This window comes from Haemaphysalis longicornis, unplaced genomic scaffold, assembly GCF_048455015.1.
Source record: "Haemaphysalis longicornis isolate Haplotype H1 unplaced genomic scaffold, Haemaphysalis longicornis Haplotype H1 scaffold_2, whole genome shotgun sequence".
Taxonomy (NCBI): domain Eukaryota; kingdom Metazoa; phylum Arthropoda; class Arachnida; order Ixodida; family Ixodidae; genus Haemaphysalis; species Haemaphysalis longicornis.
The window spans coordinates 281296795-281323422 of NW_027526295.1; the positions used below are offsets into that span (position 1 = coordinate 281296795).

Genomic DNA, 26628 nt, shown 5'->3' on the forward strand with positions numbered 1-26628 from the left:
ACGGTGGATCCCTGCCTTGAAGCCGCCTACTCAAGGGATAGAGCAGGACAACATACACGCTGGGACTAGGAACAGTTTAATGAACAAAATTGTGAAGAAAAAATTACGCCATGTTCCCGTGGGGGGAACCCTGAGGAGGATGCGAAGCAGCAGTGGGGGTTGGTTGGTGTGGCAGCAGCGTAGCAGAACCGGCGAAGACGGGGGTTGGAAGCAGACTGAACGGCGCGCATCACGTGTGAGGAGAGACGCGCATGCCCAGTGGAGTAGCGCGCAGCGCGTGTGCACACCTGGTTTATACGGCTGGTAGGAGAATGGAGGAGAGACGCGCATGCGCAGTGGAGTAGCGCGCAGGGCGTGCGCACGCCTGGTTTATACGGCTGTGAGGAGGAGAGGGAAGCGTGCTCGTCTCGCGGCGGCCCAGGAAGACACCGGCAACACTGTCGCTCCAGGCGCCATTAAAGGGTAAGACACCACCGGGCGTTCAGCAAGCCGAGCATGCGCAGTGGGGGTGTGGACGGCGCAACAACAACAACAAGGGAGGGACATAGCCCAGAACATGAGATGCTTCGCATCTAAAACCAAGGTCAGGGCATGCGCCGTAAGAACTAAAGTAAAAAGGCATGCTTATGACGCATTGCAATATCGGCTCTTTTTCAAATATTCAGCTTCTTTGCCTGATAGCGTTAGTGAGGGCACACTCACTCACTCATAAAATGCGTGCTTTCGCATTTGATATGCATCTGAAATGCCGCTGAAGTGCGATAAAGTGTATATAGGACCGACGAGACGCTGTCTGAATGTTCGCCTAAAAGAACATAAAATTTCGGTCATGCCCGGTTGAGGGACGGACTTGCCTGCCCATTTCCAAGGCGGTGGATGCACCTCCTTTTTGACAAAACTGACATTATTGATAGGGGAGCCACAAAATGCGATACGGAGCTGACTGAAACATATCAAATGCGAAAGCGGGGTTTTGATGAGTGCGTGAGTGTGCACTCACTAACGCTATCAGGCAAACAAGCTCAATGATTGAAAAATAGGGGATATTAAAATGCGTCGTAAGCACGCCTTTTTACTTCAGTTCTTACGGCGCATGCCCTGACCTTGTTTTTCCTTTGCAATTCTATTCATTAGACTGTTGCTAGTCCCAGCGTCTGTGTTGTCCTGCTCTCTCCTCGTGTACGCGTCTTCAAGGCTGGGTTCTACCGTCGTTCAAAGTATGTACTAACAGGCCCAGCACCAAACTCTTCTACCGTATATTTGCACGTTCGAAACAGTAATTTCAGTGTCCCAATGGGACAGGCTGATGGAATTATCAACACGGGCCGGGGGAAAATTGCAGTTTGAAATTGCGTGCCCGACAAAGGTGGAGTGAAGGTTAGCACCCGGGACGACGGAGCGAACTTCGAGCGCCCCCAGCTGGGAGAGCCTGGGCGTGGAGTCGACGACGCAGGCGTACAGACCGGCGTCCGCGGCCCGCACCCTGGCCACCCGCAGCTGCCATGAGCTGGGCCGGCTGTGCTCGGTGCGCACCCGAGTGTCCGACGTCAGCATGCGGGTGTCGAACGACAGCAGCTCGCCAGACCCCGTTCGGTACCAGGACACCTGCATGGTAACACCGCGCGTGAGCGAGAACGCGCACATGTAGGAAGCAAATATCAGTCGATGGAACTGTCCGCAGAACAGCCGCCACGCATGTGTTTCGTCCTCCTTTCGTGAGCTGCGTGGCCTCTTACATTGCTCAATAAATACGGCGAAAATCCAACAACGAGGTATACGGACGCGTCTCCATGCAGAAACAAGCCAGCCCACGTTGTGTGTGTCACCAATAGAGCAGGGCAAGTAACAAGCGCCCTCACCGTCCGCACAACATCAACGGAAGCTGCTGAAGAAGCCGCTGTTGCCCTGGCCATCACGACGGGAAAAGATGCAATTACAATTTTGACGGATTCGCAGGCGGCGTGCCGCCGTTACAAACGAGGCCGCATCAGAAAAACGGCACTTCAAATTCTTAAGAGTACTGCCCACATACCTGAAACGCGGCTCATCTGGATACCTGGTCACGAATCTCTTGGGTAATGAGGCGGCTCACGCCGCTACACGCGCGCTTATACACCGGACCATTACCATAGAGGGACGAACACCGCTTACGGCCCCCAAAACAGAACCGCTTGTCAGGTATGCTGACATTCTCATTTACTTCTGTCAAGGCCGTAGAACCTTCCCGACTCCGCATTCCCAGTTAACAAGAGCAGAAGCCACCACACTTCGAAGACTACAGACAAATACGTACCCCCGCAGAACCCTACTCCATGCGATTTACCCCACCCAATACCCGTCTACCTGCAATTTCTGTCCAACGCCCGGTACACTGTATACCATCAAATTTGGGAGTGCCAGAAAACCCCAGGCCTTGCCCCAATAACCTCCCCCTTCTACAAGCAGTAGGCGAACCGCCTGACGAGCCTGGACCTTGGGATCCAGCGTGAACTGGTGGAGAGGGCCTGGACCGCCGGCCGAGCTCGGGGTATCCCGGAATAGGGAAGCCCCCCACCGGGCGGGTGCCCTAACATCTGCACCAGCTTGACAAATAAAGATTTATTCATCATCATCCTCATCATCCACATCATCAATCAGCATGCGCAACATATCAGCTTGAATCCCAATGAGAACGCAAGTCCCGTGATTTGTGGAGTGGACAGAATTGATAACGGCATATACACGCGCCACAGTTGCCGCACGAATTTCGCACAAACGCGGAGGCAAACTGTGGTCGTGGGGAGCTCCCAGAGGCGCAGTTAGGAAACACGGGCGAGTACTTGCGCGGTGGGGCTCTTTCCTTCATGTGTACAAGGTGCTCAAAATGTTTTAGAACATGATCCGCACACTTGAAAAACCGGCCTGAAAACACTACACTGTTTCCGTAGCGTAACAACTCTTTAGCATTAAAAAACACCGAACGCAGGGGCAGCTTGCTGTGTTCATGAGAACCTGCTCTTTACGTAGTTTGGTTATGATGATCTCGCTGCTCCCGCCTGCGTCAATTTTTAAGTGTAATAATTTGATACGTTAAATAAGTATTCTGTTACTGAGCCTGAAATCGTAGAATATGCAGCTGCAAAAGAATAGTTACCTTGTGCGATCCCAGGTTATCTACAAGGCAGGTAAGCACCGCGTCGTCACCTTCTGCTGCCTGGATTGTTGCTATTGGAGACAGGAAGATGGGCTGCTTTACGCTGAATATCTCTGAAAGAGGTACAACATGAACACGGCATCATTTCAGCATGAATGTTAAACGCCGGTGGCCTTTACAAAAGAATAAAATGGACACTGAGACCTGATCACATGACAAGACATCGAAGCTGTAAAATACCAATGAAAATGGCATTACCAAATGAATGACAAATGAGATTTCAATTGCAATGTGACAGTGCTTTATTTAGGAGAGTACAGGCCAGAACGCAGTCCTAGACAGTGCAAGAAATCCTAAAAAAAGATTGTTTATGATTTCCGATTCAGCATTCTTTTGAATTAAACCTCGAAACACTACAGTTCTACCCTAGGAGACCAACATACAGATGTCCATTCCTAAGTGGCTTTGTGATGCGGCTGCAGTACTTTAAAAGTTATGTCTTCCTGTTAGTGATTCGAAAGCATTACATGCCCCAATGAAGTTGCTCAAGAAGCTGCCAAAAAAAATTGCTGCTTTTTGTGATCACGACTCGTTACCCGCCGCGGTGGCTCAGTGGCTAAGGCGTTGCGCTGCTGAGCATGAGGTCGCGGGTTCGATTCCCGGCCGTGGCGGCCGCTTTTCTGATGGAGGCGAAAAGCAAAAACGCCCGTGTGTACGAGATTTCGGCGCACGTTAAAGATCCCCAGGTGGTCAAAATTAATCCGGAGCCCTCCACTACGGCGCGTCTCATCGCCTGCGTCGCGTCGGCGCGTAAAACCCTACAATCAGTGATCACGACTCGTTTCTTGCAGAACTTAAGCACAATATGAACGCGCATGTCTAGTAAAACAGACCTGTGTGCTTTTTACAACATGAAGCGAATTTACAGGTTTGGTATTGAGTGTTTTTAGTTCAATCCATTTCTTTTTCCTGAATCTTCTCGTTTCTTTTTTTTTTCTTTTTTTATTGTTTGGTAACCTGTAATATGTTGTAAGTTGCCTTTATCTGCGAATTGTGTTTAAATGTCTTAAATATCTCGTTGTAACCCCCCCCCCCCCTATGTAATGCCCGCAATGGCCTTTAGGGTATCTGAATAAAAAAAAGCATGCTGGAATTGAACCCAGGGACGCGCCGTGGCGGGCAAGCGACTTGACCTCCACGCTACGCTGATATATACCCAGCTTTCTCGCTCAAAATTACAACCTCTCGAGAACCTAGGAACACCACTTTAGGAAAATGATATCTGGCATAAAGCTAGAACTCAACGTGAAGATTAAAACGCTAAAAGAACATTTCAGGTTTCTGAACATTTTTTTTATTGTGTTTAATTCGCTGTCCAATGTAACTCCCCATGCATTTCTATGGGAAAGTTCCCATGGCTCAGGAACCCAGTCGCGCAACGTGCGCTACTTGAAACTGTGCACAAAGCAAGTATTCACCTCAAATATTAGCCGTGCAAAAGAACTTTTCATTTCGCTAAAAAATTGCAGAGTAATCACTGTTGAAAGGACTGCCATGAGCGGGAAAGCTGCACATGCGGCTCGACGAACGCGACGTTCGCGGTACTTCAATTGTGAACGGAATAGTGCCAACAGGAGAAACGAACTATCGAATGGCTGGCCCGTTGGTGACTGCACGGTATGTGCTTCTTAAAAAAATTTTTCGGGGCAATTAATTTTGCTTTTGTGTTTGCGTCTTTTTCGTCGCTTCATTGCTTGCCAGACCGCAACCTGTTCGGAACTTCTACTGATTATCTACGAATCTGTATTATGGTAGCTTCGAGATACCAGGATGGAATGTACCTATTTGCGAGACTGTTGGATTAGTAGTCACAGAGCCACGCGTACATTCGGCCTCCAACGCATTTGGTTTTTACGGCTATCCCAATGGCTTGACGCACCCGTGAGTGCTTTAATGGTACTTGAACATCCATTGACAACGCAGCGGTGATGCAACGCAAAGCCCTGGTACACTTTGCATCACTCACAAAAACCAGGAATTGGTCAGGGACGCTTTTGCCTTTCCGGAAAACAGTGCATCCTCGAAAGATACATATCTTTGTTAGTGAAGCACCAACTTACGCGCATGAATACCATTTTATCGATGGCTTGCACAGCCGCAGTGCATGCCTGTGTAGAAGTCGGTCAAACCTGGCAACAGCATAACATCCGAGAACGTGTCATTTCTCACAAAGCAGAAGATCGGCTATTGTTCTGATTCGCATGGCTTGACGTCACAACGGCCGCTCTGTTTATGAAAAATTTGCATTTACAGCTGAGCTTAGAACCTCAACACTGGCGAATCTTGTTTGCTTGTATAAGCCGAGCAATGCTGTTGAACGCTTCCCAAGGTTTTGCAATCTTTCTTTCGGTGTTGTCAAAAGCTGCGATTCTTGTTCTTTTACCTGTCGACAGACTTGCGCCCGGGTGAAACTGCTTCGGTAGGGAGAAATGGTCACCACATGCACATTTTTTTTTCTACCTAACCGTTTAGCAGCGAAACTTCGAAAAACAGATATGTTCACGGCTTATTGTACTTACGACGTGGGTCCCTTCTATGACACCAATATTTGTTTATCGATTTGAGCTGGCGCGCTCATTTTGTGACAAGAAGCAGGTATTGCCCACCAACATGAATCCCAAGTTACGTAATAATTCCGTTAGCCACTTTAGGTAATCTATTGCAGACGTTATGAGACATAGAGCCCGAATTTCTGGTCACTTTGGAGGTCGTGAACTTTTTCACAGCTCTCAATGTGGCAGAATAGTGGGTGCAACAACACTTTGCCCCAGTGACCCCGATCGCTTCTGAAGAAAGAGACCATGCAGCCAAGCAGTCAAGGTTCAAAATTGCGCGCCCGAATAATAACCCGTTCAAGAGCCAGAGCGTGGCCAGGTGATCTGGCGTTTGTAAACGAGACACCGCGCGGGCCTGCAGGTTCGTGGCGCACGGCACTGGAGAGTGCCGTCTCAAACTCGGGCCATATACTTCTCCCACGCTACGCGCGGGAAGCAGAGAACAGGCGCGCCATGTATATTACATCACGCATAGCTCGCTGCCGTACAGGCCTTCCCTGGGAGGGAAGAAACGGGGATGGGAAGAGGGTTGGGCGTAGGGAGCGGGGCTCTCATTACTGCATAAAACATGCGCTGCGTCGCCTCGAAGACTGGCACACAGAACACGGCAGACGCGGCTGGGAGCCTTAATTATTATCCTTTCGAGCTTCCTACGGTGCCTGCGTTCAAAGTCCGCGTTGTGGATATCTTAAGTTCTAACCGTTGCATTTCGTGCGCGTTTACCGCGAAATACAACCTTCTTTGATCTTTTTCATACTTACTGATGAAGACTTACCTCGAATTGACGGCATGTGCTCAAGGCAACCTCCAAATGGGTAACGATAACCACGTAGTGAGAGCGCCCCCTCCCCTCCCCTGGAACCTTAGGAATCAACTAAAGTCACAAGTGGAACTGCAGAAACTTTAGCTCTCCTACGAAAATATCATGACGATAGCCATCGATATTGTGCTCATCATCTATTAGATGTCCGCTACAGGGAGAAGGCACCATCCAATGACTTGCACCTGCGTAATACGTCCCTTGCACCTGAATATTTTATCTCACTGATTCATCTGGTGTGGTGCCTCCCTCGGCTTCGCTTTTATTAGGGTAATACAACAGTTTTAGATGCGACTGCATCTCGTTTACTCGCCTTGTCCCTGCATCCGGCGTCGTCGGTGTTGTCGTCGGCGTCCGCCCCTCCCCCATTCTCCTCGCCACGCGAGCTGCGCTCTCCGCCGCTCACCCCCTCTCCTCTCCGATAGCGAACACTCTCTCGCGAGGGGCATTGGATTGGATTCGATTGGCTTGGCTTGGCTTGGCTTGGCTTGGATTGGATTGGATTGAATTTGATTTGGATTGGATTGGATTAAAGTGGATTGTGTTGGATTGTGTTGCGTCATAGCCGCGGCAGACGCAATTGCGCCGGCGCGTCCCCTCAGCGTTATGCGCGCTATAAAACGCGGTGCCTGCGCCGCTCCGCTCCATCGTTCCAGCGCCGTTCCTCCGCTGTCCAACGCTGCAACGTGAACCCCCTATGCGTCGCATCTACACAAGGGTTCCCGTGAGGGGAGGTGGGACTTTTTTTTAACCCTTCATATGACGTACCCTGCTTAACTCCAGTATACCAGTCATCTATCACTCGTATGTGTTATCATTCGTAGGTCCTTTGTTCTTATTCAAGTTATTTTCTAAGCTCGAAGCTACAGGGTGAGTTTGTTTTATTTGAATTTTCACTTGCCTGTGAAAATCTGAATTTGGAATACCGAAATATATTTACATCGCACACTGCCATTGAATTTTCCTCTGAGGAACGAAGGCATGGTCTTAAATCACCCTTTTTTGACGCTACCGCAATTGAGATTGGCAGCATGTTTGATCCTACGGCGCGACTTCTTAATCGAGAAATGAAACGCTAAGAAAGCATTAAATGGCGTCTTCGCAATGAATCTCAGCGGAATATGGTCATAGTTTTATACCTTCGGCCATATCAGCACCATTTTAGAGGTTGATACGCGGCTCTTCATTTCATCAACGCGTGCAGCCCCCTAAAAGAAAATGAAGCTGATGTCTGCGGCATTTTTGGTTTTGTGTTTTCCTGCGCCCTGCTTTAATAGCACCGGCTCGCTCAGCTCTGCTCCAACAGGCGCTAATGACGATAATTGCGCACTTTCCTAACAGCAAGAACGTGCCACGAATTGGGATCACCCGCGCTTTCGAGCCAAATTAGCCAGAAAAGGTAACAGCATCGCTCCTCCCAAAATGCAGACTCCTAATTCTGTCAGACTTCATTTTTTTACAGCACTGAATTATGTATATTTAAAGTGCATATTACGTCTCTAATCAAAGCAGGATATGCTGGAGCTCTCGCATGGAAAAATTCGATCGTTAACAGAGCACCAATTTCAATTTCTCCAACCTGGGGTTACAGTTTCTGGTGGGTTCAGAAACCACCGTTGAAATAACTTTAAAAATGATTAGTGGTTACTCTTGAAGTCTTTCGCGCTCATTTACATTCGCTTATTTTGTAGCCTTCTCTCTAGGAAAGAAAATCACAAGTAATAAGAACCAATGTAAAATCAGCGAGTGATTAAGTAAAAGTTGCTATCAAATACAATTTCGGCACAGAAAGGGACACTGTAAGGATGGCAATACAAAATTGGTCCAGAAAGTTGAGACGCCGCGCTCTGCGATAGAAATCCCATGGGAAGTATTTTTTTCTTCTGGGGGGGGGGGGGGGGGGGGTTCTCTTTTCATTCCATTTGTAGAAATATTACAGCGGCCCTTTTGTCGCTTGAATCTTCGCGGCGTATCTTGTGTGACCTCCAATTACGTCTGGGGGGGTGAAGTCCCTCCTGTTTGTTGCTTGTTTAATCGTAATGAGCTGGGCATTCCGGGAGTCGGAGTATATGGTAATTTATAATGCGTTAGGAAGGGAGTAGCCGTTAAGCGCAACACGAAAAGCTAAACCACATTTGTTCTGAAGAAGGGGAGATCAAAAGTGTATTATGGCAGATTTCCCCCCTTTTGGTCTAAGCAAAATGTGTTTCTATCTAGGAGGTGAACGCTCAACGAATGTCTTCCGTAAGCGCAATTCACTTCGGTTCCAGGCGGATGTGCGATACTTTTGTTTTTCCCTCCTAAACTCCAGACTGCGTTCAGTCATCACAGAATTCAATACAGTGTGGGCTCTGTGAGGAGTTGTGACCAGCTAATGTGAAAGCATGTAAATGTGTAAAGACGTAGTTGATTAATGCACGTGATCTTACTCATCTTCGAAGACATCATTCATATCGCCGATTGGCTGCTGGAAGTCTCACTGAAAACTTTTGCTTCAACTCGGCGAAATATGTAACCGAGCATATTATTGCTGTATTTTTTTGTCTAAATGAGCACCAGTTTCAACGAATGCGTTCATTCATTCATTCATTCATTCATTCATTCATTCATTCATTCATTCATTCATTCATTCATTCATTTCAACTTTCACAATGCTTCGAATGACATTGTATAGAACAAAAGGCAAAAGTTACACGATGTTAGTTATGGCCGCCTTCGAAGACGAGGGTTGGGTCCCGTCCACACGGGCCATTTTTTTTATTTGAGGAAGAAAATAAAAGTCGAGATGTTTGTTGCGCACGCCAAAAATCCCGATGTGACCGAAATTAGTCCTCGGCTACGGCGCACCTCAAAGCTCAGGTGCAGCTTCACCCCGTGGAAACACACAAATCTGAACTTGAAGATGGCCGTCTTGAATGATAGGCAGTGACTTTCTCGTTTAGACAACCTTCTCTGTAACTTTTTGATAACGACGTGAGCTCCCCGAAGGCAGAGTCACCGCGCAGCCCCGAACAAGGACATTATACTACACTTGAACATTATCGTCACTTCCTTATTTGCTGCCGGGTTTTTCGTTAGCGAAAAAGTAAACGTGCGTGATTTAGTTTTGTGTGCCGAACGATCTAACACAACTCTATAAACAGCCGTGATATGCGCGTCGCTAGCATAGATATGTACACAGCGAGTGAACCGGCGACGAAGACCGAATTCATTAAAGAGAAGAGGTTACCACAATGAAAGCGCACGCTTGCGTCCTGGTTCTTTTTACGAGCTGAGGTGACGTGTCGCCCTCTATTATCTCTTTACGAGGCGCAACTCGTAAACATTACCAGCTTGCCCTGGCCTTCGTGAACGGGCGTGGCGAAACACTGCGCTGTCGCAAAGCGCCAGCCACGTGTGTAAGGAGAAAGAGAAAGACGCGAAGAAAATAAAATATTGCGGACAAAGTTTAATGTCGAACGCAGCGTCCTAATAGCACGAAATGACAAGTAAAGAGTACGAGGCACCATGTCATGACTTGAAAAAATATCGACCCCTTGGGGCTGGCGAGTACGGCCGCAAGTGGTCGTAAAGCACCGGCAAGTGGTTTCCCCAGCCCGCAGATTACATCGGGCCAGAATGTTGAGCGTACTCGTCCGCTTTACGCAACATCGAACGTGTACTACGTTGTCCCCTCCCTGACGTCCAGCACAGTTCGGACCGCACGCCTAGCCTGCCATGCTCCGAAGAAACCGGAAACTGAGACTTGCGTTTTGGTAACGAGACGTAGGATTTACACTTGTTTGCGCCCATACCTATAGGCGAGCAATATTATTTCGCAGGCTGCTAATTAAGGGGAGTCTGCAGCACCTCCAACAAACACTTTCACTCTTTTCTTCGTGACTGCAAGCACTGTGGAAGCTTTAGTTGTCGCCAGCACAAAGCGGCGCTGCGTGATTTGCTCGTCGACTCCGATCCGCCTTCCGTTTCTGCTTTGCTTTTGTGGCGATTTTTTTAAGTGGCTACCAAACGCGTTTATTGCTGCTACTAAAAGGAAGTCGGCCAATCGCCGCTACATCGCTCTAAGGACGTTATCCAAGCGCTCAAAGAACGCCAGTACCGGAAAAGAGAGAAAAATCATTTGAACAAGTTTCTAAGTTATCTAATGGGCATAGATCAGCAGTTTTTGGCTGAGGCACTTCGTGATCCCCTGTTCTAATTACTGGGTGTGTCTGTTGAGCACAAAATAACAGCCTTTAAATTTTGGAGAAAAGTTGGGCATAGTGTTGCAGGGTCTCTTTGCAAAGCCAAAAGCCAAATGTCCAAAACATTTGGCTTTCTAAACCAAAGCTTTACTTAAATTTTACGTCCATTTGAACGCGGTAAATTTGACTTTCATTCCACCGCAGCTGCGCAGTGCTCTTGGCAACGCATCACATGACTCGGCGGTCCGACGGCGGCCTTCGCCGCTTCCGCCGCCGCTGCCGGCTTGGCGCATGCGCTTTCCGCAGCTGGTTCGCGGCCGACCACTTGACTCGCCGCGTGCATGTGAGCTTGGCCACGAATGACAGCGAGGCCGGGCAGTCTTACCTGAGCGTTGCGCGGGTGCTGGACACTTTGAGCCGCTGTCGGCAAGCGGCGTCCGCCGTCCCCGCGGATATCGCCCGGCGAGGATCGTTCCCAGGTGCCTTATCATCCATAACGCGGTATCGATGCTTGTTCTGCGGTTTCCTTAGACGAATTCTGAGCTGTATGCTGCATGCCTAGTTAGCCTGACGCATGCGCTCGGCCTCTTAGGCCTCGGCGCCTTGGCATTTTCGCGCAAGAAGATCGTTTTTGCCCACGGTGATGAAACTGTTCGGGGTAGAGGTATACAGCGTTGCTGTAAAAGGTTCATGCCCTTCGCAAGTTTTTTGCTTTTCTAGCTTACCTTCAGCTATGCGAGAAATCGCACCTGGCTAATGTTACTGAATGTTCAGAGAGCTAAAAAGGGTTGCGCACAATATAATGTTGTTGTCCCGGCTTTTAGTTGTTATGACGGTGGCTGGTTTAAAATTAAACAAAACGGTTAGGCAAAAAAATGCTCAAAGGGAATCCCCTTGTGAAGGAAGATGGGAGAGCGTATATGCACGTATAATTGGCAGACAGTTGAGCACTGCACGTCTTTTGTACGCATTTAGTGTCTTTAATCCGTAACGCCGGCACCAGTGCCTTCCTGGTTTTCGGCTAAAGTTTTCCTCATCTAGATGCCTACTGCTGCGTGAGCAATAAATGGGGATTGTCGGCAAACATTTTCTCCATAGATCCGTAGCCACCGAGCTAGAGAATAACGGAGAATTAAAGGACGCGTGCGGGGAAAGGGAAGCCTATAGGTAAGCCAACACCCACTGGAAAGGGAGAAGGCCTCAGTTCTGCGCCATTTCCACCAGTCTTGCGCACGTTCCTCCAAAATCGGAATGAAAGCTCGTTCTTCGTTCCTTCCCTTTTTGAAACGAGTTCCCGTTACAAGTTCCTATATTGAAAAAGAAACGTGTTCCAGTTACACTTCGAGCATTGTGACGTGTTACATTGTAACTTGTCATGTTAATGTTACATTTAATGTTACATTTGATTTTTAAAATTGAAATCCGGTGTCGGATAATCCTAAGGCGAAATGAAGTGAGCAATTTAACAGTCACATCGAACTAGTTATATTGTGCGAATATGAACACCGCCGGCAGCAGATTATCTGGAGATCAACTGAAATCAAAGAAAAGCTCCTAGAAAAAAATTTTCAGGGAGTAGCGGACATATTCCAGGCATGTTTAACTGCAAGTGTGGCGCTCGTCTATTAGAAGTGCAACACATATGCCGCTTTCCTTTTGTGTTTTAATTGCAGAGCATTTTAGTAACTCACGATGTCACCCGCGTTGGCGTCCGTAGTCCGCATCGCTACGTAGTCCGCACCCTACACTATATAAAGAAATAATACCTTCCGGCTCCAGGTTTCGATCCCACGACTCTGCGGGCGTTCCGGAACGCAAGGTACACGGCACTTTACCGACTGCTCCACGGAGCCGACACAGAATGGAAGGTTACGCACGCGCCTTATATCCTTGACTCATTCAACCGTCGGCCACAGGTGCGCCCTCTCCCCCGCGTCCTCCTTGCCTTCTCTCCGCTCGCAACACCCTCTCTCGCCGCGTTCGGTTCGCGTTCATGTGGTGGCGCGATTTCGGCGCTATAACACTCTCTCGCGAAAAGCACTGGATTGGCTTGGCTTGGCTTGGATTTGGATTGGGTTGGATTAAAGTGGATTGTGTTGGATTGTGTTGCGTCATAGCCGCGCCACGTTGCGTCGTAGCCTCTCCACGTTGCGTAATAGCCGCGGCAGGGGGTTCACGGCACGTTTCACGTTTCACTATCGACTTCATCGACAATGTCTATGCTGGAAGACAACAATTACAACAACAACAACCAATACGTAATCCATCAGACTTGCAGGCACGCCCCCCGCGGAAATGCTCTGCATTTGATCGTGCCCCTCGCGAGGGGGATGTTTCTTTTTAAATGCGCAGCCAGGATACTGCGCTTAAGATATGCAAAAAGAAAGTTACTTACCTGCACGAACATAAATGTTTTGCACAAGAAACCGCATCGAAAGGAAGAATACATAGGCGTTTAATGAATGCTGATTCAATATTACAGTATGAGTGAAAAAAGAATGTCCAGAATACATATTCACAACTTAGTAGAGTCCTTTGTTTCAACTCAGCACGAGTTGTATCTCGATGTTGGTGTCAGACACACGAACCCGTTTTTTTTTTTTTTTTTTTTTTTGTCGACACTTCGTGGGCAGTGTTGAAGAGCCGTTCCTTGGAACGCCGTTCCGTACAACACTGATTTCCACTCCCACTACATCAGCTAATGGGGCGGCTGCATGAGGCGGCGGACGGGTTCGGCGGGGTCTATCTCCAGTGCACTTGTCACTCCGACGTCGCAGCATCGCACGTCCGGCTCAAGCTCAAGACTAACCCAACTGGACCTCGGAATCAGCATTACTCGGTGCGTCTTTCTCGATCGTGCATCTCTTCGCCGTTGTATTGCTCGTGTTTTTCGTGCTGCTGTGAGTGTTTTTGTAATTGCGAGCGTTAGAAATGTCAAAAGAATGACACTTAGATGCTGTGCAACTACACTGGGGACACGAAGCTTGTGCACGTGCAAGTTCCAGAGTCAGGAAATACTGGGAAACGCTTGGATACGCACTGTGCCGTTGGAAATTTCTGTCACAGAGAATTCCGGGGCAAGCCTATTTTCCTTTCGGCGTAGAATTTGTTGGTGTCAATTAAACAGCGATGGGTTTGCTCGTGGAGGTAAAATTTATTTCTAGGTATGCGTACTTGACTTCACGGATGAAGACATTATCCGAGTAGCCTCGCATACCGATCAAGCTACTGGCATCACCATGACAGTGCCGCTATTTCATGCGTGCCTTCTTCCGGACGCTGCCCGAACTGTCCGAGCTACGTCTCTGAAAGCTTAGAAAAGGGAAGACCCTGACTCAAAGCGGGAGCGCTAAAGCAATGCCATCTTTCCTGAAATTGATTTTTAATTTCTTAATGCCTTTTTATTGTGATACAAAATATGTTACTAATGCAATTATTTGCGCTTCATCCGTACAAGCACGTTCCTTTTTCTATTGTGTCCATGGTTACATGCACTTGCGGAAAATCTGATATTTGTTACAAGTGCTCATATTGTTATTGTTACTGCGAGTGAACCAATGTAAAAGCCGTAGTGGTGTTTTGGGCGCGCAGTAAACGTGAATAAAAGAACCAATCACCGAATACAACGAAACGTTTAACTCAGCACGCGAGAAGGATAAAGTCGATTTTTTGAACCAACTAACCAACCAGCCAGTAGACGAAGTTCTGGCGCCTAATAAAAAAAGTGATACGCTCCTTCTCATTCATATAATCGACAATGAAGCACCGCGCACAAAATACTCCTCGCGAAAGGAGGCTTTAGCGTGTCATGCTCATGAAAACGGACGTAAAAAACTAAGCACAAATGTATGCGTTCCTGAAACTGCTACTAGTAAAAGGGGTATTGTGGAACTCCGCGAAGGCATCGACAAGTGGGACAGTTATCTGATGCCCAACTCAGTTACGGAAATTTGCGAGACTGTTTGTTTACTAATGGATCGGTTGCCAGCGACCCAAACAGGACACGATGCCGACTGCATTCGATTTCTGCAATAGCAAGTCCCCTAATTCTTACCGAAAAAAAAAAAACAGCGCAGATGCTACTCCCCTTATTCCATTATGTTCTGCTGAATTCTTTTCACTACATTTATTCCATGCGTGTGCTTAGATGCACAGCCAAGCATCTGCTCCCTGCATCTTATGACTATCAGACCATTACGCTACTCTTACGGCATGAGCCCTAAACAAGAGAATTACAACGAAACATTCCTCAGCTACATGGCGAGAAGAATTTCTGCCCTGAAAGATGAACAGCGCTTTGTCACAGTTATGGTAATGAAATATATAAAACTCCACCTTGATGGCGGTGATACTACGGGTGCTGCGCTTGACACAAATGGAACTTCAACATCTGTGCAGAGATAAAGGGCTAACTTCTCAACGCTGCCGAGAAGTAAATAAACAAACGAAGCTACAACTATCCAGATCAATTTGGTGCATTCTTCCTTGTATAGTGCAAGCACAAAACAAAATTGGATGGTGCAAATAAATGTTTTGATCCTGTAATATTCTTCGGATCAAATATTTTTCTATGTGTATGCAAGTTTGTCTTTAGAAGAAAAAAAAAAGATTCCGCACGGTGCATCTACGCGACAACCTCTCTTGAACAGCGCTCCGCAGTTTTACCTAGCTGCTCTATCGTGTGACGTCACGAAACGAGAGCTAAGGCGTTTTCCCTTTCCAGTTGGTGTTGGCGGAGCCCCGAGCTGGCGGCGTCACTGACTCAGGTGGCGCTGCGCACGCACAACTGCTAGGGTGCCTAGATGTTCCTCCTCGCCCGCCCCTCCGTGAAGGGCGGCGAGGAGGAACATCCAGGCACCCTAACAACTGCCTGTGCCCGACGCACCCGCCGTCTGTGCTCTAGATGCGTCCCGTCCCCGCTTGTGCTCGTACGTAACGTGGGGTGGGATGCGAGTGCAGAGCCGACTAGGCGGCAAAACAGGACGGAATGAGAATAATGGCCGTGTGATTCTGATACTAGTGGAGCGACGGGCAGCCGATGCCGCTGTTAAAAGCGGGCAAAGGTGACCCCTGAGACCGGAATAGCGCTAACCTCGGTTGGCACGGCGTGCGAGGGACGTGCAGGGAACACCGCGTTGCGGTCTTCTGGAATCGGACCAAGACATGCGCATCGGATTGAGCGTTGTGTCCACGAGGGAGAGGGCTTACGCATTTTTAAATTCCACCAATGGATCTTCCACATTTTTTGTAGCGTGAGCTACACTGGCCGAGGTTGAGCAGTTTCGCGTGGCTCCTGGACAGCCGTGCTGCGCATGCGCGAAGAGCAGTGACGTCACACGACGCACCGCTGGCGCGGCGGGGCCGCCGCCGCCGCCGCGACTACATTGAATTGGATTGGATTAAATTGGATTGGAAATCGTCTTAGCAGCAGTAAGCATGATAATCAGCTAATCCTAGACAACCAGGAAACCTAAGAATAACCAGCTGAACCTTAGCTCACGCTACGTATATCCTGGCGTAGCCGAGCTTAGCCACTGCTAATTTTTTTTCACCTGTTTACCTCTCGCCGTTTTCCTTGCGACGTCTCAAGCATAAATTTGTTATTTCGCCCCATAATGTTCTAACGACAGGTGCCTTACTGTCAAAGCCTTTCATAAAGTGAAGTCAAAGAAGGGGTTTTTAAACTAGACCGGCTGAAAGAAAAGTGCATTTCTTTGTTCTCCTCCCACTACTTGTTATACGCCTGCTAATAACTCTGGACTTGTTCCCCGCCGACATAATACCCCTTATTAAGAAGGGCGAGTAAACAACCTTGAATCTCTGCGATGCTGTCATACGGCCATAGAGAGCCTTGGGTGTTGAGCAGCCTTTTTTCCATCCCTTGGAAGCAGGGATCGAGCAAATCAAATTACGCCCCTCTAAGCTCAGTCGAATGTCCGTCTTCCATTTAGGCGAGACCGGCTTTTCACCCGAGGCGGTTGCGGAACGCATAGCGTGGGAGCTGTAAAACAAATATTAGCTGAAAGAGAACGCGTTAAATTCGAAGCTCCTACAAGAAATAACGGTCGGTTAAATTAAAACTTTGACAACGGACCAATATTTTTTACTTAAGGCTTGTTTATCACGTCAACCATTCAGAAGTCTGCCAAGCGTTTTGTCTTTGGCAAAGATTCATTTTGTTTTTTAGTCTCCGTGCTCCCACCTGCCTCCCGACTGCTGCCTTCCACACACCTTTTGTCCCTGAGGAACCTTTCATGCCATGCCTTAGCTATAAAAAAAAGTAAATGCCACAACACTAAGAAAATAAGTAGGCGAGGAGGTAAAAGTCGAAATAACAAGAAATAACACAATCTCCGCGGCGATGAAAGCCCCCAACGAAGGCCGTTACTTATCAAGACCGACGCCCTCTTTCTCCATTCAGCTCGGAAGCCTCAGCATTGGCCGACGTCGTGTCGATGGACACCTCTCAATATTAATTTCATTTTCAATTCTCCTTCGGGGATGAAGTGACTCGCGAGGGAAAGGTAGCTAGCTGCCGAGGTGCCGCGTGCCCTGGCTCGCAACTATTTCCCCGTCTCCTTCTCTTCTTTTTCTTCGTCTCCTCTTCCCTCCACCTCTTGGTTCGTGGCGTTGAAGACGAGCACGTACACAAAGGCAGTCCGTGAAGACTGTGCGGCGCTCGTCTATAATTCAAAAGCGGGGAAAGCTGGCTCTCCTCGGAACGCAAACCGCTGCGTCCCGGCGTCCGATGCAAGCGTCGACAAACGAGGAGCGAACGGGCCGCCGCTCTCACGTCCGCCGCCAGCGCTGACGAGCACGTAAACACGCCGCTCCCCACGGCCCCGCGTAAATCTCGAAACAAAGCTCGCAACGGTTATTTAAACGGCCCGAGTGCTGCCGCGAGGTACAGAGTGCTGCTGCCTCCTCTGCGGCTTACAACGCGCTAAATTGGGAATGAGGAGCAGCGCTTAATCCGTTAGCTTTGGCTTTTGAGACGGAGGCACGTGTAGTACAGGAACGAACACGCCGACTGTGGCCGATGTTTGATGAGGTCTGCGCTCCATGTTTCAATTAAACCGGTGACTTGCACGCGGTTCGTTGCACGCGGTTGTACCCTGTGCAGGGACTGTTGCACTGGGTCCGGCATGCGAACTCAGTATAACGTAGTTGTTTTAAATGCAGAGCATTTCAGTAACTCACGATGTCACCCGCGTTGACGTCCGTAGTCCGCATCGCTCCCCCTACACTATATAAAAAATAATACTTACCGGCGCCAGGTTTCGATCCCACGACTCCGCGGGCGGAACGCAAGGTACATGGTGCTCTACCCACTGGGCCACAAAGCCGACACAGAACGTAAGTTACGAACGCGCCTTATATCCTTGACTCATTCAACCGTCGGCCACAGGTGCGCCCTCTTCCCCGCGTCCTCCTCGCCTTCTCTCCGCTCGCAACACCCTCTCTCGCCGCGTTCGGTTCGGGCGCACACCAGGTGGGGACGTCCGCAACACCCTCTATCGCGGCGTTGGGTTCGCGCTGAGCAACAGTCGGTTCGCGCGCAAGAACAGGTGGGGGCGCTCGCATCGCGCTCTCTCGCCGCGGTCGGTTCGCGCTTAAACCACATATGTCGTTCGCGCGCGCTCCGGTCGCTAACATCTGTGGCGTGATCGTGACGTCAACATCACGTGTTCGTGTGGTGGCGCGATTTCGGCGCTATAACACTCTCTCGCGAGGGGCATTGGATTGGATTCGATTGGATTGGCTTGGATTGGCTTGGCTTGGATTGGTTTGGATTTGGATTGGATTGGATTGGATTAAAATGGATTGTGTTGCATCATAGCCGCGCCACGTTGCGTCATAGCCGCGGCAGGGGGTTCACGGCACGTTTCACGTTTCACCATCGACTTAATCGACAATGTCTACGCTGGAAGACAACAATTACAACAACAACAACCAATACGTAATCCATACGACTTGCAGGCGCGCCCCCCGCGGAAATGCTCTGCATTTGATCGTGCCCCTCGCGAGGGGGTTTATAGACGTCGTTTACGTATGACCCCTGTTTTATACAAACTTCTCGACCGGAATTGACGAGATGTTTTCAATTAGGTGATTTTTTTTCTTCACGAGTAGACTTCTTGAGGGGTTCATTTGTTTTCAGGGGCTGTCGTGAACTCACGAGCAGAGGACATTTCATTTCGTGTAATCTATACTCGACCTCGAAATATCGCCATGCACTGTAGTTGTTTAAACACTTTATTTTGAGCCTGGCGAAGTGGGAGTGGCTCCTCGTTCCTGGAGACCATGGGACGACCGTGCTGTCTCATCCCTGGACACCAAAATGCTCCAATAAGGTTTTCGCTATAAGGCGATTCAAACGAAGTCAAACAGCTGTAACAACGCCCCAAAGGAGAATACCAAGGAGGAAAAGGGGAGGTGACTTCATTGATAACTACTCATAAAAAGTTTCAGGAGTCGTAATTGCTGTGCATGTTGGTTACAGTACAAGAGCATGATTAGCAGCGGTAAAAAAACAACACACAAGAAAGATGACACGGACAGGTGCTACACTTCTGACTGTTTATTATCAAAGACTAGCACCGACATGCGCAATGAATGTGCCAACATGCGTCAATGAAAGAATTTATCTGGAAACCGCAGCTCAGCGTTGAACAATATTACCGAATTTTCGCTAATACAATCGCTTCCCCACCCGCCGCGGTGGCTCAGTGGCTAAGGCGTTGCGCTGCTGAGCACGAGGTCGCGGGTTCGATTCCCGGCCGCGGCGGCCGCTTTTCTGATGGAGGCGAAAAGCAGAAACGCCCGTGTGTACGAGATTTCGGCGCACGATAAAGATCCCCAGGTGGTCAAAATTAAATCCGGAGCCCTCCACTACGGCGCGCCTCATCGTTTGCGTTGCGTCGGCGCGTTAAATCCCACAATCAATCAAATCACAATCGCTTCCCATCAATCTTATGCGATGTGCTTCCATCAGTTCTCTGGCCTTCTGATTTTTGTTTCTGCCTAGTATCTCGGTTACGGAAAATCGTGGCTGTCACTTTCTGCAGGATTTGCTATGCGTGGTCAAATGTGCGCCATTATTAGCACGACTCTGGTGCGAGTTAGTTGGTTCATGTCCATAAAAAAACCGGAACAGTGCGAACGAAACAGGACAGAGGAATAGAAACACATAGAAACACAGCGCCCGTTTGTGCTCTACGTGTTTCTATTACTCGGTCCTCTTTCGTTCTGTTCCGGTTTTGTCACGCCATTATTAGACTTTAAATTTTGCGAATGCTTCCTGAGGCGGTCGTTCAAACATCTTCCTGTTTTCCCGATATAGGACTTTCCGCAGGTGAGGGAGACTTCATTCACAATCCCCCCTGCGTAGTCAACGAACGCCTTGTCATGTCTTTTGTCACAGGTTGGCTTTTTGCTATCAGTAGTAATACGAGAGCAGAGTTGGTGGAGCTTGCTCGGGGCTGAAAAGACACCAGGGACACCGTACCTCTTAGCAACCCTTTTTTCAGGTTACGCGAAACCTTGCGAAGATACGGACCCACTTAGGGTCGCTTGTAATTTCTTTGTTGCGCACTCGTCGCAGGCCAACACCCTTCACCCTTTGAATCAGAGTTTTCACAACCGCATTAACTGCAGTTGGAAGTGCAGTTCCTGTCCTTGTCTTCTTTTCCGTGTGTCGTGTTTCAGCGCTACTAATCATGCTCTTAGACTCATATAATGGACCTATCTTCTTGAATATCAAAAGGGTCTCTGTTCCACGGTGCATTGGCAGTGCGAGTGGACCGCCGTGCTGGCTGTCGCTGACCTGCTGTGTCTGAGCTGAACAGCGCGGCTTGGAACAATGTGCGGTGCCACAGGTGGTACACATGCACTTTATAATCGCGTTTACAGCATACAGTAAACTCCCGTAAGACGAACTCCCTGGAACCATGAATGATAATTTGTTGCCCTTATCACAAGCCCTCGGTAAAAAATAGGCAACCCGCCCACGTGCACGCAGATATCTTCCTTCAAGACGGTGAATGAAGCAGACTTACAATGGAGGAAAAAGACAAAAAAAAAGTCTTTTTTTTTTTTCAGCGTGCAACTTGATAGAAGTCTGTCTTCAAGTGCTCTTGCCTGGTTTTATCCAGTACAAGCGGCAACGTAGAGCGTACACCCCCTACCTCAAGCGACCACGCAGCAGAGACAGAGAGGGATCTCCTTGCTTTCTCGGCGATGACGCGGTGAGACTCGCGACGCGAACCGGCGCGAACTCCCATGCTTCCGCTGAGAAACTTCCTCAGTAAGGAGAGTCTACGTTCGCGTACAGCCGTCATCGCATCGCCTGCGTTGCGTCGTCGCGTTAAACAGTACAATCAATCAATTCAGCTGTGCCGGGATGCGGTGTTTTTCTGGGATGTGTTGCAACGAACTCTTAAAAAGGACATGGACATTACCCCTTATACTATTCGGTTCTTGCCTTTTAGAGACGTTACTGGAGTGCCCTATGATATATTTGTTGTGATCGGATTGTATAGCTTGTGGAAGTGCCGCATGACGGACAGGCACGCGGAACTCCCTCGCCCAACGAAATCCATTTTTCGGGAGCAAACTGCGTTGGTGCGGAGCATTTGCGCGGCGCAAAGTGACCCACCAGAATGGCTGCATCTGTTGGACGCGTGCGTCTGTTTGCCAGAGTTTTAACGGACGGCTTATTTTAGCTGCAGTGATGTGCATCTTCTTGGATGACTCATAACTTTTGTAGGCTGTATTAAGGGCAGTTTTCCATGCAGTAAAGAAAAAAAATCAATCAATTCAGCTTTTTTCATACTTTTTATCCTCCTAGTTTTGCGCCTCTCCTCTCCAGAGCAGAGCTGCCACGAAACTCACGCTCGCTCTTTTTTTTTTCTTTGCTTTTGCGCTGGTTCCGCTGGTTGAAGGGTGGGAGATGTGGTACCTTTATCTCTCCCTTCCTCCATGGCACGAATTCGCTTCGCCCTGTGGTTTTCATTTACTTTTCTTTCCCCCTGGGCGCGTGAATACCCGCCGCACACCGCCAAGACAGCTATGTTCGCTACCCAGAATCGCCAGCAGTGGAGGTGGCAGTTATCTTCGGGATGTTCTTTTCCCCGGGGCTTCTCATCCAAGCCGCAGCAGCGCTGAGGATCTCACCCCGGGTATCTTCAACCGACAAACTCAGCCTCCGATACAAAACTGCACATTTATTTACAGCCCGGCGGGCGATTAAAAAACAGTACTCGCGCGGAGCCCGAAGACAACGGACCGAGCTCTCCTGCGCCCGGGCCGCGTCTTCCATGTCGTCTCCTTGTCTTCATCTTCCCTCCACCCTGACGCTGGGGGCTAGGGAAGAGGGAAAAGCCAGTTGTCTCCGTCGGTGGCCATCGCATGTGGTGGTGGTTAAGAGATCCGGTGCGCGCAGGCGTTCGAAATGCGCGGCGTCTCAAGGCGCCGCGCGACACGTACATTTCATTTGTGCGCTGCTCGCCCCAGGGCCCCCGCCAGTTCGTGCGTCGAAGCGCCCGACACCTCCACCACCACTGTGAAACATACTTTCAGGAATGTTTCACACACGAAACACACACCACACACACTTTTGGCACGTGCACCATCGTTCCTTCAGTTTGACGACACAACAATCAGCACGGCCAGTGCCCCTTGACCCTGGCTGCAGATCACCATGACAAAATAGGCACAATCCTGATCTAGCTCATTCAGAGCGAGCGGCCTTTAGAAGGTGGTATGCACCGGCCGTCGTCGTCCGAAAAGACCCTTGCCATGCGGCGCACCCCGTCGCACAACAGTAACAGGGCCCCCTCTCCTCCCCGCTTTCTCGCTCGTGAAGGGACCGCTGCTGCCTCGTCGGCCTGCGTTGCAGCCACGCTGCACTGCAGTGAAGCTGGCTGACGCTTCCTCCCCTTTTTGTCCGAACACCCCAGTTCAGCCAATCCTGAGCTCGGAGCGCCGTGCTCCACTCCGCACCGCTGATCAGCGTAAGCAACAAAGGGCTGCTTAGCGGCCACATCAACGCTCACGTTGGCTGTCCCTTCACCTACGGCTACAGTCCTACCTGCAACGGCCTGCGGCTGCATTACATAAGCAGCCGTACCCTTATTTGCAGTTTCCTCTGTCAGTTCGCTCGAGTTTCCCATGGCAATCACATTTCCGCGACATGACATCTGGGTATCTCGAGAAACACGAGATGCAGTGTGCGTGACACTAACTGCATCCTCGCGCGATTCCCGTTCTGCTGCATTCTGCAAAGCAACGGGCCGCTCGCCCACGCTCCCAGAATGTTCTCCGTCTCCGCACGGTGCGACGACGGGCTCATAGGACTGTAGACGTAGTGTAAGACGGGGGAGCACCGCGCCCTGCGTGGCCGGATTTGCTCCCTCCCATGCCGGACGCTTTGAATAAAGTCTTTTCTCTCTCTCTCACACTCGACTGAAGCCAGCCCCTTCACAACGGCAGATTTACGAACTTCACAGTTCTTCCGCTCCTTCCTGTGCGAACCCTCGTGTTCGGCCGCTACTACACCACCGTGCGCGCACGAAGCGCCGTTCTCTATCACACACCGTTGTGTGACGCAAGGAGTAGAGAAGGGCTCATCGGCCACATGAACGGGAACATGCGACGCAGCTGAGGCTGTTTCTCTTGCTACCAGCTTTTTCACCGGCATGCGCACACTCTCATTCACCTTTGACTGCCTGTCATCTCCCAATGCAGCCTCGCGCGTAACACTTTCCTTGACCTCCCTCTTCATGTGGGTGAAGTTTACTACGCGGGATGCTTCAGTATCCTGCTCCACGGTTGCAGGAAAACTGAACGCCCACGAAGGAACGCGCGCCACTATCCTCTCTTCACCTCTCCCGAGTGACTCTGATTGTGGCGGATCCCGCGAAACAAGAGGCTCACGCACGCCCAGTGAATGGACTCCACACCGCACATCTTTCGGCGTACTGGCGCACCCCAGTCCACTCTCTCCCTCAGCGCCGAACATTACTCGTTGAGCAATCGGTGAGGCAGGAACATTGTTAGCTCTCTTGAAACGTTCACTCTTCGAACGTTCCGCTGCCAACTCTGCCTCAGCGATTCTCAATTTCGCCTGCAATAGCGCCTTCTGTTCAGCGAACGACATTGCAATGCTTGCTGTCCCTGCAACGTTCATGCACGCTTCCTAATCCTCATCATTATCTCGCGGCTACACCTAGATAGCCGCCAGATGTCATGGTGAACCGCAGACCCAGCATCAAACGAGGCACTGACCTGCATAGCTCGGCGCCTGTAGAGATGCCGCACCGGTGCAGATGGGGTATCCATTTGTGCGCCGCTCTTTCCGCCGAGGTGTCCACCAAACAATCGCCCGCTGACTTCTCGCCTGCCGACAGCTCGCTGCTCCTGCCGCTCCTCGTTCAGTGGGCTGCTGATGCCTCCACTGACCACTGGTCAAGCTGCTTCTCCGCCGCTCAGCAGGCCGCAGACACTGCCTCGGTCTCCGATGAGAAGTTCGCAGAGCGCCGGTCGAGCCGCTTCTCCACCTGGGTGGCGAGCTCGCTGCTCCTGCCGATCTCGTTCAGCAGACGGTGATTTCTCCGCGTGCCCCGTCCGTCGAGGGCCCGTCTCGCCCGCCGGCCAGCTGAGTCGTCGCTGTTGAAGATCCTGTCGACTGCGCCAGTTATCTTCGGGATGTTCTTTTCCCCGGGGCTTCTCATCCAAGCCGCAGCAGCGCTGAGGATCTCACCCCGGGTATCTTCAACCGACAAACTCAGCCTCCGATACAAAACTGCACATTTATTTACAGCCCGGCGGGCGATTAAAAAACAGTACTCGCGCGGAGCCCGAAGACAACGGACCGAGCTCTCCTGCGCCCGGGCCGCGTCTTCCATGTCGTCTCCTTGTCTTCATCTTCCCTCCACCCTGACGCTGGGGGCTAGGGAAGAGGGAAAAGCCAGTTGTCTCCGTCGGTGGCCATCGCATGGGGTGGTGGTTAAGAGATCCGGTGCGCGCAGGCGTTCGAAATGCGCGGCGTCTCAAGGCGCCGCGCGACACGTACATTTCATTTGTGCGCTGCTCGCCCCAGGGCCCCCGCCAGTTCGTGCGTCGAAGCGCCCGACAGTGGCCCTGAAAGTTGTTTGCCTTAACCGAAGAGTACGCGCAAGGGTGTTCGTCTGAAGCGATTTTTTTTTTTTGCATTGGGTCTATGGAAACCAAACAAACATTCCCACGTTATTTAGCATAAGCAAGAATTTGTCTTAACCGAGTTCGTATTAGCGGGAGTTCACTGGATTAACATCATCTTTATAGGTGAGTGTGAGTCACATTTAATGTATGAGCGAATATCTGATGTCGAGCAAAGGTTATCGTATGCACTAGTCCTGAACTTGCGTTCCAAGGAGTCTACGATTCCCACTCTCAATTTTACTGCGAGGGAGAGACAGGATGAGAGCGGAGATCTTATGGCTTATGTGGGAATTAGAGGAGGGAAACAGTCAGTCTTAGAGACGAGCTTGAGGTTAAGCCGGTTACAGCTCAGCCATCCGCGCCAGGCCACTCTTAAAAGAAAAGTCCTACTTTATCGGCTAGCGGTTTGTGCTTTGAGATGTAATCGCATTATTGACCTGCCTCGGACGACTTCGTGGATGTAGAAACTCAAGCACTTGGTGAAGCGTCCCCTACCTCCGACCCAAGCTGCCTGCTACTCCACCGTGGTTGTACGCGGCATGGGCTGTGTGCACCACTGTACCTGGAATAGGCAAAAAGTCGTCTATGCCAGCATCTGCCTTGAGATATTTCGTCTTGGAGCATATCCAAACCCGTTATCCAGACCACATCCAAGTGTACACGGATGGATACGTGGCTTCGGCGTCTTCGGCAATCGGCGTATGGATTCCGTCAGCGGGACGGTCCATTAAAGAAAAGCTCAGCCACAGAACATCCTCCACGGCAACTGAGCTAGCAGCTGTCAGAGCAGCACTTCTTTATATAAGCGGAAGACCCGCTCGGCGGTGGGTAATTCTTTCCGATTCACGTCCAGCCTTGCAACTACTAAATAAGCCGCCTGATTGTCGCAATCAACTTGTCTGCGATATGAACGAAATATTTTCTAGTGCGGTGCGCGAAGGACATGACATTTTCCTTCAGTGGATACCAGGTCATTCTGGTATAACGGGCAACAAGATCTCCGATGCGGTCGCCAGAGAAGCCCACGACCTCAACTTCACCGTTGGAATCCCGTTTTCCAACGAATATAGCAAAGCAGCTGCAATCGACCTAGGATGGCAACTCCAGCTGCCGGCTTGGCAGGATCCTCTGAGCAGCTATGCGCCTCTTCATGCTATAGACCCTCAGTGCGATTTCCCCTATCCACGGGGTCTGCCAAAGCGCACTGAAGGCGTGTTACACCGGCTGCGACTTAATGTTGCATACACCCGAAGCTTCTTGTTTAAGCTGGGCTTGGTAGAGTCGCCATTGTGTACAGTGTGCTCTACTACCGACAACATCAGGCACATTTTAAGCCACTGCTCGCGATATGCCACTCAGCGGGCAACAGCGTCGAAGGCACTTGTGCGACTACGACGCGGAGGTACTCTAGAACTTTCACACTTCCTTGGACCCTGGCAAAATCGTGAGGAGGCAGTGCTCGGTACAAAAACACTGCTTACTTTTCTTGCGGAAACAGGGCTGGAAGAGGTTCTGTGAACTCTCTGAGCATGTACAATTTGTATATGTGTGCATTTCTCCTCTTACTCCCCTTTCTTTCTTTCCTTTTCTTTTTCTGTCTATTTTTCGCTGTCACCTCACTGTATTCACCCCATCTGGAGTAGCAAGCCCTACCGTTAGTGGGGCTGACCTCTT

At 49.9% G+C, this 26628-nt stretch overlaps 1 protein-coding gene across 1 annotated transcript in view; it reads right to left on the reverse strand.

Annotated features, from left to right (window-relative positions):
* LOC144170764 (uncharacterized) overlaps window positions 1–26628 on the reverse strand; it is a 233639-nt gene that overhangs the window by 110532 nt on the left and 96479 nt on the right. Inside the window, exons 2-3 of the mRNA XM_077700752.1 lie at window positions 3134–3246; window positions 1386–1605 (exon numbers count right to left, since the gene is read on the reverse strand). Coding sequence (XP_077556878.1) covers window positions 1386–1605; window positions 3134–3246 — 333 coding nt within the window. The remainder of the gene's footprint in view (window positions 1–1385; window positions 1606–3133; window positions 3247–26628) is intronic.